At 60.0% G+C, this 10,567-nt stretch overlaps 1 protein-coding gene across 1 annotated transcript; it reads right to left on the bottom strand.

Annotated features, from left to right (window-relative positions):
• Positions 1–5,904: 5,904 nt before the first annotated feature.
• Positions 5,905–10,070, bottom strand: TMEM161A (transmembrane protein 161A). The gene is made up of 12 exons (XM_059831977.1): positions 10,053–10,070; positions 9,342–9,445; positions 9,175–9,255; positions 8,799–8,894; positions 8,506–8,589; positions 8,043–8,194; positions 7,893–7,953; positions 7,612–7,755; positions 7,273–7,386; positions 6,892–7,066; positions 6,717–6,813; positions 5,905–6,470 (listed from the first exon to the last, which is right to left on the bottom strand). The coding sequence occupies exons 1-12, from the start codon at positions 10,053–10,055 to the stop codon at positions 6,214–6,216; spliced, it is 1,368 nt and encodes a 455-aa protein (XP_059687960.1). The 5' UTR covers positions 10,056–10,070; the 3' UTR covers positions 5,905–6,213.
• Between the last annotated feature and the right edge of the window lie 497 nt (positions 10,071–10,567).

The following is a 10,567-nucleotide window of genomic DNA, read 5'->3' as shown; positions in this document are numbered from 1 at the left end:
AAAGAAAAATAAGGCATAATTTAAAAGCTGTCCTTTTCTGGTGTACCTATTTTAGCTGTTGTAGTTTAAGCCTTGTGTCACGGCTTTATTAATGGGAATGGAGGTAATTGCACAATTGGTAGAAATAGCTTTCTCCTTTCTTTTGTCTTTGCACTTGTTCTTTGGAGCATAACTTGCTTCTAATGCCAAATATTTCCCTAGGAATTGAGCACCCACACTTCCATTTTGTGGACGTGGCGGAGAGCCAGCATACTGAAGTATTAGCATGCATGTTGTTCCCAGAACATGTGGGATCAATCATACTTTAATGGTTTGTGGATGGGCGGGGTATTAACCTCAGTAATTTCTGCCTCCGAGCCCACAAATGATGATTTCCGTTGTGAAACTTGACTGCAGTCACTGATTTACCTTGTAATTAAAGAAGTGTTAGCTGTTGTTGTTTTAAGAGTCTTTAGAGATGATAGCCATGAATTCTGTATATTTTTTGCTCCCATTGCTAATGGAAGATGATCAGCTGTTCTCTTCGTTGGGGTGAGATTTTGTTTAGTCCTTTGCAAGAGCTCCGATTTCTCCAATGGAGAAGCTAATTATTTCTGCTCTTGTCTTTATCTTGTCTGGCCCAGTGAGGAAATACTAAGGCAGTTGCATCCTACCACAAAAGTGAGGTACAGACCAGCAGCTAGGTGTGTCCGCGGTTGACTCTGCGTACGTGCATGTATGTGTGTCTGACTGCGTGTACAATCCATGCCAAGTTCTCTCTCAGCTTGGAGGCTGCCAGTTCAAAGCGCGGTCCTTTCTGCACAGCCGATGGGTACTATATGAAGAAGAGAGGAAGCTGAACGGTGGCATCCAAGTTAGAGCGGGCTCCTTTGCTCCACAGTACGGTAGGTCATCTTGGAGGCAAGCGCAGCAGACCTTGTCTTATGAGATGTTGAGCATCACTGAACCCCTATGGTAACAGAGGTGGCTTAATTCCTCCTGGGTCCTGACTGAGAAAGGATTTACACTGGATGACTAGCCTCTTGTTTGGGACTGAACAGGAGGGCAGATCCGCACAGAGTACCTTCTGCCACGTCAGGAGTGCAGCTAGTGTATTAAATGAACGGGAAGCCAGTGGAGGAGGCAGCTTCTGGCTGGCTGACCCCGGCATCGCCCACCTTGCAGCCGAAAGACGGTGCAGGCAGCTCATCTAGAGCCTGGGGGCTCCGAGCTGAGAAACAAGACCTGAAGCCCAGCCAGACTTGGAAGAGTTGGGCTCAGATAAGTTGTTCCTTTATTAGCAGCTGCACCTGATTTTAGTTCAATGGAATTTTAGCCAAATAGGTTTTTCCAAGTCTTGCAGACTGAGTGTTTGTTCAGACACCGATCTTTGAATTCAGTCTGTAATGGTTTTGGTGCTTTTGTTTCTTGGGCAAAAGTGTTCAGAGTAACTGTTTGTTATTGCTTTGGGTTGTTTTAAATAGTGGGTTTTTTTCTTCTTCTTCTTCTCTGATTTGAATGTAGAAAAGGAGAAACAGAGTGTTCTCTTCCCTTCTCTTAATCCTTGCATGAATTGAGACATGTTCCAGATCTCTCTGCTGCCTGGAATGAGTGCCTGAGGACGTTTGGGCATGCAGATTTAGAAAGGGAGGGTGCCTGTGTGCTGGCCAAGAAGGTCCATTGCCTTTAGCTCTGAGAAAGGAGACAAGTCTAACAGGAATATTCTCTACTCCTTCTTTTCTTTAGAACTTCTTTACTACCCCAAATTCCCCGATTTTTCATTTTATTCTTCTCAAATTTCTTGCTTTTATTTTCAAGTCATGTTTCTCGTTGTTCCTTAATGCGTTACCGCCAAACGTTAATTTGTGCTTTTTTTGTCTGTTCTCCCTCCCTCTCTGCTTCTGCACCTTTAGTCCCGCACTAGCACTTCGAGAAAATCAGGTCCAATGAAATGCACCCAAAATGACAAAATTGCAGCTCTGATAGCGATGCCCAAACAACCCAACCAGGCTTCCCACTCACAGGCAGGGATGCTTGGGGCGGGGGGCAAGAAGTTAAAGGCGCTAGATGATGGGGCAGAAGGTTGGGTGTTTTTTGAAAGGTTCTTGAACTACTTGTCCAGCCTAGCACCTTCGTTCTCCTAGCACCTTTCCTTCACAAGCTGTGAAATGCTGCTGCTTCTTATCGTTTCCTCTTTCGGTACCTCCACGTGATGCCCACTTGCTCTGTGAAAGTGGCTGCCTGCTGGGTAGGGAGCTCGGGGAGAGCTTGCGGAGGCTCAGAGGGTCAGTTAGGGAACTTGAATATGTGAGAGGTGGGACCTGAGTTGGCTTCTGGCAAACCCCTTTGCCCTGCATGCCCCGTGCAGACCTCTGCCAGTTCCCCGGGAAGGCAGAGCCACTGAAGAGCCGTCTGGTTGCTGGCAGGACCGTGGTGGAAGAATCGGGAGAGGAGTGACGGCCTCCTGAGTCACTGAAAGCCATGGGGTGGGTAGCGTGGCGTAGCATTGATACTCCGCGGAAGCTCTCCAACAGCAGGTTCATAGCTTCTGTGGCAAAGTAGTGGTACTTCTGTTAAGTTCTTCGCGCCTTCTGCCTAGAAGAACTCGAGCACTGTCGTCTTCACCCTCTGGTGTCTTTAACACAAAAGCAGATGAGGCATGAAAGGAAACTTTGAGCAGAAGCACTCTGGCAACCCCGAGCGAGTCTGGTGCCAGTCCTGGGAGGGCAGCAGGAGGAGGGAATGCGGTGGGATACTTCCCATGCCGTTTCCTGGTGCCTGGCTGGGTACTTGGGCTCTGCAGGGAGCCAGGGCGTGTGTTACGGACCCTTCCCACCTGGGCTGGGCCAGAGGAGGAGGTGGCCTTCCTACAAAACAGCCTTTTTTTTTTTATTGTAGGGGCTGATTCCTCCCGCTGCCCCCGTCCCCCCCTTAAATGCCACATGATGCCGGGTTTCCCAGCACTGTTCACTGCCTGTGTGGTCTATGCATATATTAGCACAAACACTGTTAAATGCCTTTTTGTCAAGATGTGTCCTCACCATCAATGTGTGCGTGTACGTATGTGTGTCAATTTTGACTGCTTTTCTTGGATCTGGAGTTCTATTTTATTGCAGTGAAGACACTTTGTTATATAATGTTTATATATTTTAAGATTTGTGCCAAGAGAGGATGTATATTTAATAAAAATTTATAATTGACTTTGCAGGCTCTCTGAGGGTGTCTCCTATCATACGTTGCTCATAAGAGAGAGGGGCCTGGCAGATTTGGGTGGATTTATTGAAGGACTAAAAAAGGGGGTGTCTGGGGGGGGGTTGTGGCTGGGGGTACCTCTTCTGGGGCTCACTGTGCCCCCAGCCACGCAGGTCTCCTGTGCACGGAGCACCCCGCAAAGTGCACGGAGCACCCCGCAAAGTGCACGGGTCGGTGCTTTGGGCTTTGCGTGGAAGTTGGGAGAAGCTTGAAGGGAAGAAAGCATCTCTGGAGATGGTTCAAAAGCCCAGAGGAGGCCTGTGCTGGCCCCGTCCCCAGCGCCGCAGAGTGGGACGGGGACGGGTGTGCGATGGCGGCAGGTGGCACTGTCGGCTTAGGCATGGCCCAGCGGCTTCCCCCAAGTTGGGGACCCCCGGCTGCTGCTCAGCCCTGCTCGGCTCTTGGGGCTTGCAGCACTTTCGGCTGCGTTTCAGGTCTAGTGTGGATGTGACAGCGGCATGCTCTGCATCCTGCACTCCTTGCAGGGTAGGAAAGCCTCAGCAGCGAGGACGGGTCCAGCCCTCCCAGAGTGACCTCCCTGTAGCCCACTCCTGCTCCCTGCAAGGTGGGGCAGAGCTGATGTCCTGGCTGTACCCCAAGGGAAACCGAGACCCAGAGACTGAGACTTGTACTAAACCTTGCAGGAAGCCTGTGGCAGAGCTGGGGAGCGGCCCCTGCCCACCTCCCCTGGGCCAGCTGCCTCTGGAATCCGGTTGAGGGGAGCATCCCTACCTTTGGCGTTCTGGCTCCCCGTCTGCAGGGGTTGGGTTGGGCTGCCAGCCCCGGAGGGAGCTGTCACTAGAAATTTCCCGCTGCTCCAAGCAGGACCAGCTCTGCAGGATGCAGGCAGTAAGGACGGCAAGGGGATCTCATTTTGGATGGAAGTGGGGTGGGAAGGCAGGGCTCACTGCTTCCCTCCCTGCCAGGGCATGAAGGAAGACCTCCAGCCCTCTCCCCAGACCGTGGTTTCTCGCCACGTTTGGCTCAGCGGCAGCAGAAGGTAGGTGTGCACCAGGGGAGCAGCGGCGATGCGAGGCCGGATCCGGGTCACAGCCAGGACTCCGGGTGCCAGGCTGAATCCTGGTGCCAGCGGAGCACCAAAACCTCTTGGTGCCAGCTGCTCCCCTCTCTGCTGAGAGCCCGAGCGTGGCCCGTTGCAGAGCCCAGCCCGTACCCTGTTCTAAATAAAGCAAAGATACAAAGAGTAAGACTAATTCCGGGGAGAGGAAGATGGGGGGGCTCTTTCATTTTATTTGATGTGGCCCAATTTCAGTGCCTGTGGATCTGTCTCCTGCTCTTGGCTAGTCTATCAGTCATTGTCCCCGCCTGAGAGGGTCACGTCTGGGCAGATCTCAGGGGAGGAACTGTCTGCATGTCTGAATGCAGCACAACCCCAGGCCCTAGCAACCGTCCTCCTGCCGCGAAGGCTTCCCTGCCAGCTCAGCCCCCGGCTGCTTCCTCCACATGCTTAAGGAAGATGAGATAAATGAGCCATCAAGGCAGTCGGACTAGCTTTTAATGGGACGGCGCAGGCTGGAACAAGTCCCTCTGCATCCTGGCCCTGGGGGGAATCGCTTCTTCCTTGCACCTTTCCACCCACCTCTTGGTGACAGCGCTGCTGGAGCCAAATCCCTCCTGGCCCTGTGCTGGGTAACGGTGCTGCTCTGGGCTCTGGTTTCCCCGGCTGCTTGCTAAAGGGGAATTTCCCCGTAATTTTTTTGCAAAAGGGCTTTTTACTGTGTCTGGAGCTTGGGTACTGGGGAGGCAGGCGGAGGAGGGCTGTCCGGATTAGCCCTGTTAACACCGGGCAGAGGGCTGCCGTCTCATCTCGGCCCTTAGCAAGAAGGAATTAAGACCATTACAAGGCTATCAAATAGGATCAGAGCCCCTCTCCCTTTCTCCGAGCAGCCCAGACCCGCTAATCCTTTTTCATGCAGCTGGACCAGCACCCACCGTGCGGTGGGGAAGAGCTCGGCTGAGATGGACAAGGGGCCGCGGACCCCGTCCCCCCCCCCGTAGCAGCGCTTTACCAGCCCGGGTACGATCCCAGTGCCGAGGGAATGGCCAGGAATTGGCACCGAGCCTGGCTGTGACGGGGCGAACGTGAGGTCTCCTCCTCGCGTGCGGCGGGGCTGGGCTGCAGGGTTTGTTCAAGCGCTCGGCCCCTTCCCCTTGCTGCGATAACGCGCACAGGGCTTTGCTGCTCGCCCGCTTGCCCAAAGGCAGCTGCCCTCGCGCCGCGGGACCCCCCGCCCTGCTCCAGGGGCTTCAGGGGTGCGACAAAGTGCAAACAAAGCAGCCTTCAGCGTGGCAAACGGACTCTGGGTTACTTATTTATTTCTAAAACAGCCAACAACCGAGGCTGCTGGGCCTGAGGATTTCACGCGAAGCAGAGGGACGACCCCACAGAGCTCCGACCCAGCTGGCCAGAGCAGCGCCCCTACAAAAATACACCCACCCTCAGCCGGCGGAGGCAAACGCCCGGCAGACAAACCCCAACAAGCCCCGCTGTCGCTCCAGCCCGGCTGCGAGGTCTCCACTGTGCAAGGGCAATCCCCGCCGTGTCCTCTGCCCGGCACGTACCACCCGGGGCTGGCAGGAGCTGCTGCCCTTGAGGAAAACACCGCGGCAGAGCTTTGGGCAGCCACGACGGGTCAGAGCAGGCAGCAGCAAACCCGTCTGCGGGGCTCCAGCTCCTCCATCACCGTGCAGGGCCGGGAAGGGGACGAGGGGCTGGAGGGACGCAGCCCGGAGCGGCGGCGGGGCGAGAGCAGGCACGGTGGTGATCGGCGGCGGGAGCAGGCGATGCCCACGCCAGCCCAGATGCATAAAAGCCGTCACGATGAGAGCGGGTGGCAGAAAAGTCCCCACGTGTGTGTCCACGTGTGCCACAGGCAAAGGGGGAAACCCGGCGAGGCAGGAGCAAGGGGACCAGCAGCCGGGCACCCACTGCGCCCCGAGGCAGGTCCCAGCTCCCCCCAGTCAGGAGGCTGCCAGGTACTGGTGGAAGTAGAGGCCGAAGAGGCTGGTGACGACCTGGCAGGCGGCCACCCACCAAGTGAGGAAGGCGAAGAGTCCACGGAAGAAGAGGGGGGTGAAGATGCCGCCCAAGACGCCGGTGATCTGTTCCACCGCGGCACGCACGTCTTCCCCATCCTCACCGCCGGGACGCAGCGGTGCTGTGGTCGCTGCCGGAGGGAGGGGAGGGGGCTCCGGGTACAGCCCCCACGAGTGGTGCCCTGCGTGACAGAGGGGACGGGTCCACGGGGGTTGGTCCCCATGCTGCAGCTCCGTCCCCACGCTACAGCCATGCTGCTGGCCGAGTCCCAGCACGCTCGCTGCATGCATTAGGTTCATGCCAACTGCAGACGATGTCTTGAGAGCCTGGGGACGCCTTGGATGCTGACAGCTTGACAATGACTCGCAGGTCTCATCCTGCCCCTCAAGCCCCCGCGTCCCCCCACGGCCCCCCGCCGCCTCCTTACCCAGCGTCTTGAGGAGCAGCGTGCAGTGGAGGGTGAGGATGACGGGTCCCAGGTACTGCAGGCTGACCACAGAGACGTAGCAGTAAATCCTCGTGATCTGTGGGCAGTGGGGATCAGCAGGAGGCCGGCGGCCATGCCCGGATCCCCGCTCCCATCCCAGCTCCCGCATCCGGACCTTGCGCTGGATCTCCAGGACAGCGATGCGCCCGGCTTCCTTCCTCATCTGCTCCACCCAGCGCTCGGCCAGGCCCAGGTACGCCTGGAGGTGATGGCGGGTGACGGCCAGGCGCAACAGGCAGAGGCCGACGATGGTCCAGAGGCGCGCGGTGTTGTAGGCAGAGTCCGACATGCTGGGGCAAGAGCAGGGGGCTGTCAGGGAGATCCTGGGCTCCAGAAACCCCCCGCACCCCAGAGGATGTCTGATGGGGTGGCGGTGGGGAGGATGGGGGGGCTACTGGTGTTGGAGGAGGTGGACTGGTGCACCCGTGCCTCAGTTTCCCCTCGGAGCAAGGATGCCGGGGCACAGAGTGGGACCCACTGCTGGTGCCCCACTTACATCTGCACTGTCTGCTTGCCCATGGGCGCGCGGAGCAGGAAATCCCGCGAGATGGGCTTGATCCACATCACCACCACGAGGACAGGCGCCAGGAAACTCACGTGGAGCAGGACCCTGCGGCGGAGCCATCAGAGACCCCCGTGCAGCTTGGTGCCCCCCGCTCCCTCCATCCCTCCGCAGACAGGGACCGGTCCTCACCCTCACTCCCTCCGCCCTCTCCCACCACCAACCCTCCTCGCCGCCCTGCAGCCACAGAGCCGAGGAGCGGAGGGGTCCTGGCCCCCGAGACGCCAGCACCGATCCCCTCGCCTCCTTCCCCACCCGCAGATTTCACCCAACTGGGTCAGGGGCTTGTCAGCCGCCATCCGGAGAGCGTCGAGGTGCGTCTGGGCCAGGCGCAGCCCCGGGAAGGTCAGGCAGGCGCCCAGGAGGGAGCACAGGGCCACCAGCCCCAGCTTGAAGGCCAGCTTGGCGAGGGGCAGCCTGCGGAGAGAGAAGGCAGCGTGGGGGGGGAACAGGTTGGCCCCATCCCCGGTGAGCCCCGGAGGGGTTCCCATCGCAGATTTCCAAAAAACCTCCCAAAAAGCCCTGTTTCCCTCCCCGCCCTACCACCAACTCACGTCCACTCCCAGCCCCGCTGCTTCAGGATGCTCTCCAGGTTGCCGCTGACACCGGCCAGCCCTGCGGGGAGCGACCCCCCCATGAGTGGGGTGCCCACAGCCCCCAGGGACCACCTGCCCACCCTCCTCTCCCCGTCCCCCCCCACCCACCGGGCTCGAGGCCGAACTCCAGGTAGTCCTCACGGATGACCAGGGCCACCATGGCGAGGAGGAGGAAGAAGAAGGCGAAGGTGAGGCAGACGGAGCGCTCGCCCCCCTCCTCCGAGCAGAAGTAATGGCGCATCACCATGAAGAAGACCTTGCTGCGGGCGAGGAGTGGCCGTCAAGGAAACCGGGGGCTTCGGGACCCCCCCCAACGCCAGTGGGACCCCCCTGCTCATTAGCACGTCGCAAACCATCATTGTCGTTTGGCCACCGCCACCTTCTCCGCGGGGAAGGCTCTCGTTAGGCACCTTTACAGCTCATCAGCGAGCGGTTTATAAATCCATAAATTTAAATTTTTTGCCTCAACTGGCTTTTAATGGGGAAAAAACCAGGACGGTGGGTTCCCTCTCCCACCCATTGGACCCAGGGGGTGGCAGCAATCGCACCCCAAAAGCCGGCAGAAGGATACAGGGAGAAGACGACCGTCAGCAGGCACCAGAGCACCCCAATGTTGGTCTCTTTCTGGGGGTCCGCCAGGCAGTAGTAGCCCTCGGTGAAGACATACACAGCGGTAGAGTAGACGGCAAAATCCACGAACCACTGGTACTCCAGGAAATAACGCAGCACTGGTGTGACAGAGGGACACATCACCATGCCGGGGGGACCCAGGGTGGGGGTCCCGGGCATGGCCAAGGGTGCCCGGTCCAGGGCAATGCTGGGTCCGGCGTGCAGAGGGAGCGGTGGGTGCACGGGGGGTTACCGAGAGCATCCACGGCGGTGATGGGGCTGGGGTCCAGGCGGAGGTCGATGTCCCGGGGCACGGAGAGAGGCTTGTCATCCGTCACGCCGTTCATCCTCCTGCAAGGGAGACCCGGGCTTGGGATGGCAGGCAAAGAGCTGGCTTGTCCCTTGTGTCCCACGGTGCCGAAAGCCCCTCGCGTGGCGGCACATCCCCGGCTTGGGGCTCCTCAGCACCAGCCCCGGCCCCGAGCCCATCTGCGGCCGAGGCCGTCACTGCGGCACCTCCCCAGGGGAGTCCCGCAGCACGCCGGGATGACTTCCATCAGCACCAAACCAGAATATTTCTCGTTTTAAGTCCCTCCTGCCCGCCGGAGCCGTGGGCGCGTGCCGAGCTGACCTGTCCCGCTTGGCCTTGGGGCGCTGCTTGCCTGCCAGGGCGCAGAGCTCCTCGTCCGAGGGGTGCTTGTAGCGGTGCAGGCTGGAAGGGAGCAGTGGGGTGTCAGCGGTGCCGGGTGTCCCCCAGGCCCCACCACGGGGACGAGCAGGGGGGGACGGGCCACGTACCTGCCGTTGCAGAGCAACCAGCGAGCGAAGGAGCAGTGCGGGGCCATCTTCTGCATGACGCTGGCTGCCAGCAGGCTCACCACCACCTGCACCCCCATCACCGCCTGCGCCGGGGGCACCCTCAGGGGTCGACCCTGGCACCCGACCTCCCGGAGCCGGGGGGAGCTGGGGAGCCCCCCACCAGCTTGCAGTATCGGGGCTGTCTGCTTCCCCCAGCCCCTGTCCCTGCTATGGGACACCCCGGGCGTGCACCCTCCGGTCGTGCAACCCCCCCCAGGGCAGCCTGGGCATGCACCCCTGGGGTGCGCGCACCCCTGGGACACCCCGGGCGTGCACACTTGGGCATGCACCCTTCTAGGCATGCACCCCCGAGCATGCACCCCCCGGGACAGCCCGTGCATGCACCCCCCGGCCACGCACCCCCGAGCGTGCACCCCCCGGGCGTGCAACCCCCGGGATAGACCGGGCATGCACCCCCCGGGCATGCACCCCTGAGCTTGCACCCCCCGGGACAGCCTGAGCATGCACCCCCCGGGCGTGCACCCCCCGGGCACGCGCCCCCCGGGCATGCACCCCTGAGCGTGCACCCCCCGGGCGTGCACCCCCCGGGCATGCACCCCCCGGGCCAGCCCGTGCATGCACCCCCGGGCAGACACCCCGGGCCAGCCCCCCGCACGCCCCCCCGGACAAGCACCCCCGGCCCGCGCTCACCATGCCGGGGTCAGTGCAAAGGCGGCCGCAGGAAGCTTGCCCGCCGCCGCCCGTCGGCCAATCCGCTGCCGCTCTCCTGCTGATTGGCGGCTTCTTGACCAATGCAGAGGGAGCGCTAGGCGGGGGCGGGCCCTCCTCCGTGCCCGGTTCCGCGGGCGCTGCCTCCTGGGAGCTGTGGTCCCCGCGCAGCCCCGGGGGTCGCGGGTTCGAGCCCCGGCAGTGCTGTGCGGGACAGCGGCACAGCCCCAGCAGCGCCCGCATGTACGTATGTAAATTAAATCACATGCATGTATATGCCTGCACCCCCTATGTATACATGTGCAGACATGTGGGGGTGTATTTGCACCTGAAGGGCCCCTTCAAGCTGAGGCTCTGCAACACCCACCCCTGCACGCAGCCCCTGGGCGCTGCATTTTGGGGGCGAAGGAGGGCACAGGGGTTTGGGCAGCAGCGGCTCGATCCCCGTGACCTCCCCATCCTCCTCCGCCCTGGGCCTGGGGCTGGCTGAGCTGGCA

This window comes from Gavia stellata, chromosome 32, assembly GCF_030936135.1.
Source record: "Gavia stellata isolate bGavSte3 chromosome 32, bGavSte3.hap2, whole genome shotgun sequence".
Taxonomy (NCBI): domain Eukaryota; kingdom Metazoa; phylum Chordata; class Aves; order Gaviiformes; family Gaviidae; genus Gavia; species Gavia stellata.
This window is presented reverse-complemented; position numbering and strand designations above follow the sequence as displayed.

What these genes read in the sequence shown, in the direction of transcription:
- TMEM161A (XM_059831977.1), bottom strand. An exon ending in TGGTTGCTCTGCAACGGCAG is followed by an intron (nt 9,256 to 9,341) that starts GTACGTGGCCCG and finishes GCTCCCTTCCAG; the next exon opens with CCTGCACCGCTACAAGCACC. An exon ending in TCCTGGAGATCCAGCGCAAG is followed by an intron (nt 6,814 to 6,891) that starts GTCCGGATGCGG and finishes CACTGCCCACAG; the next exon opens with ATCACGAGGATTTACTGCTA.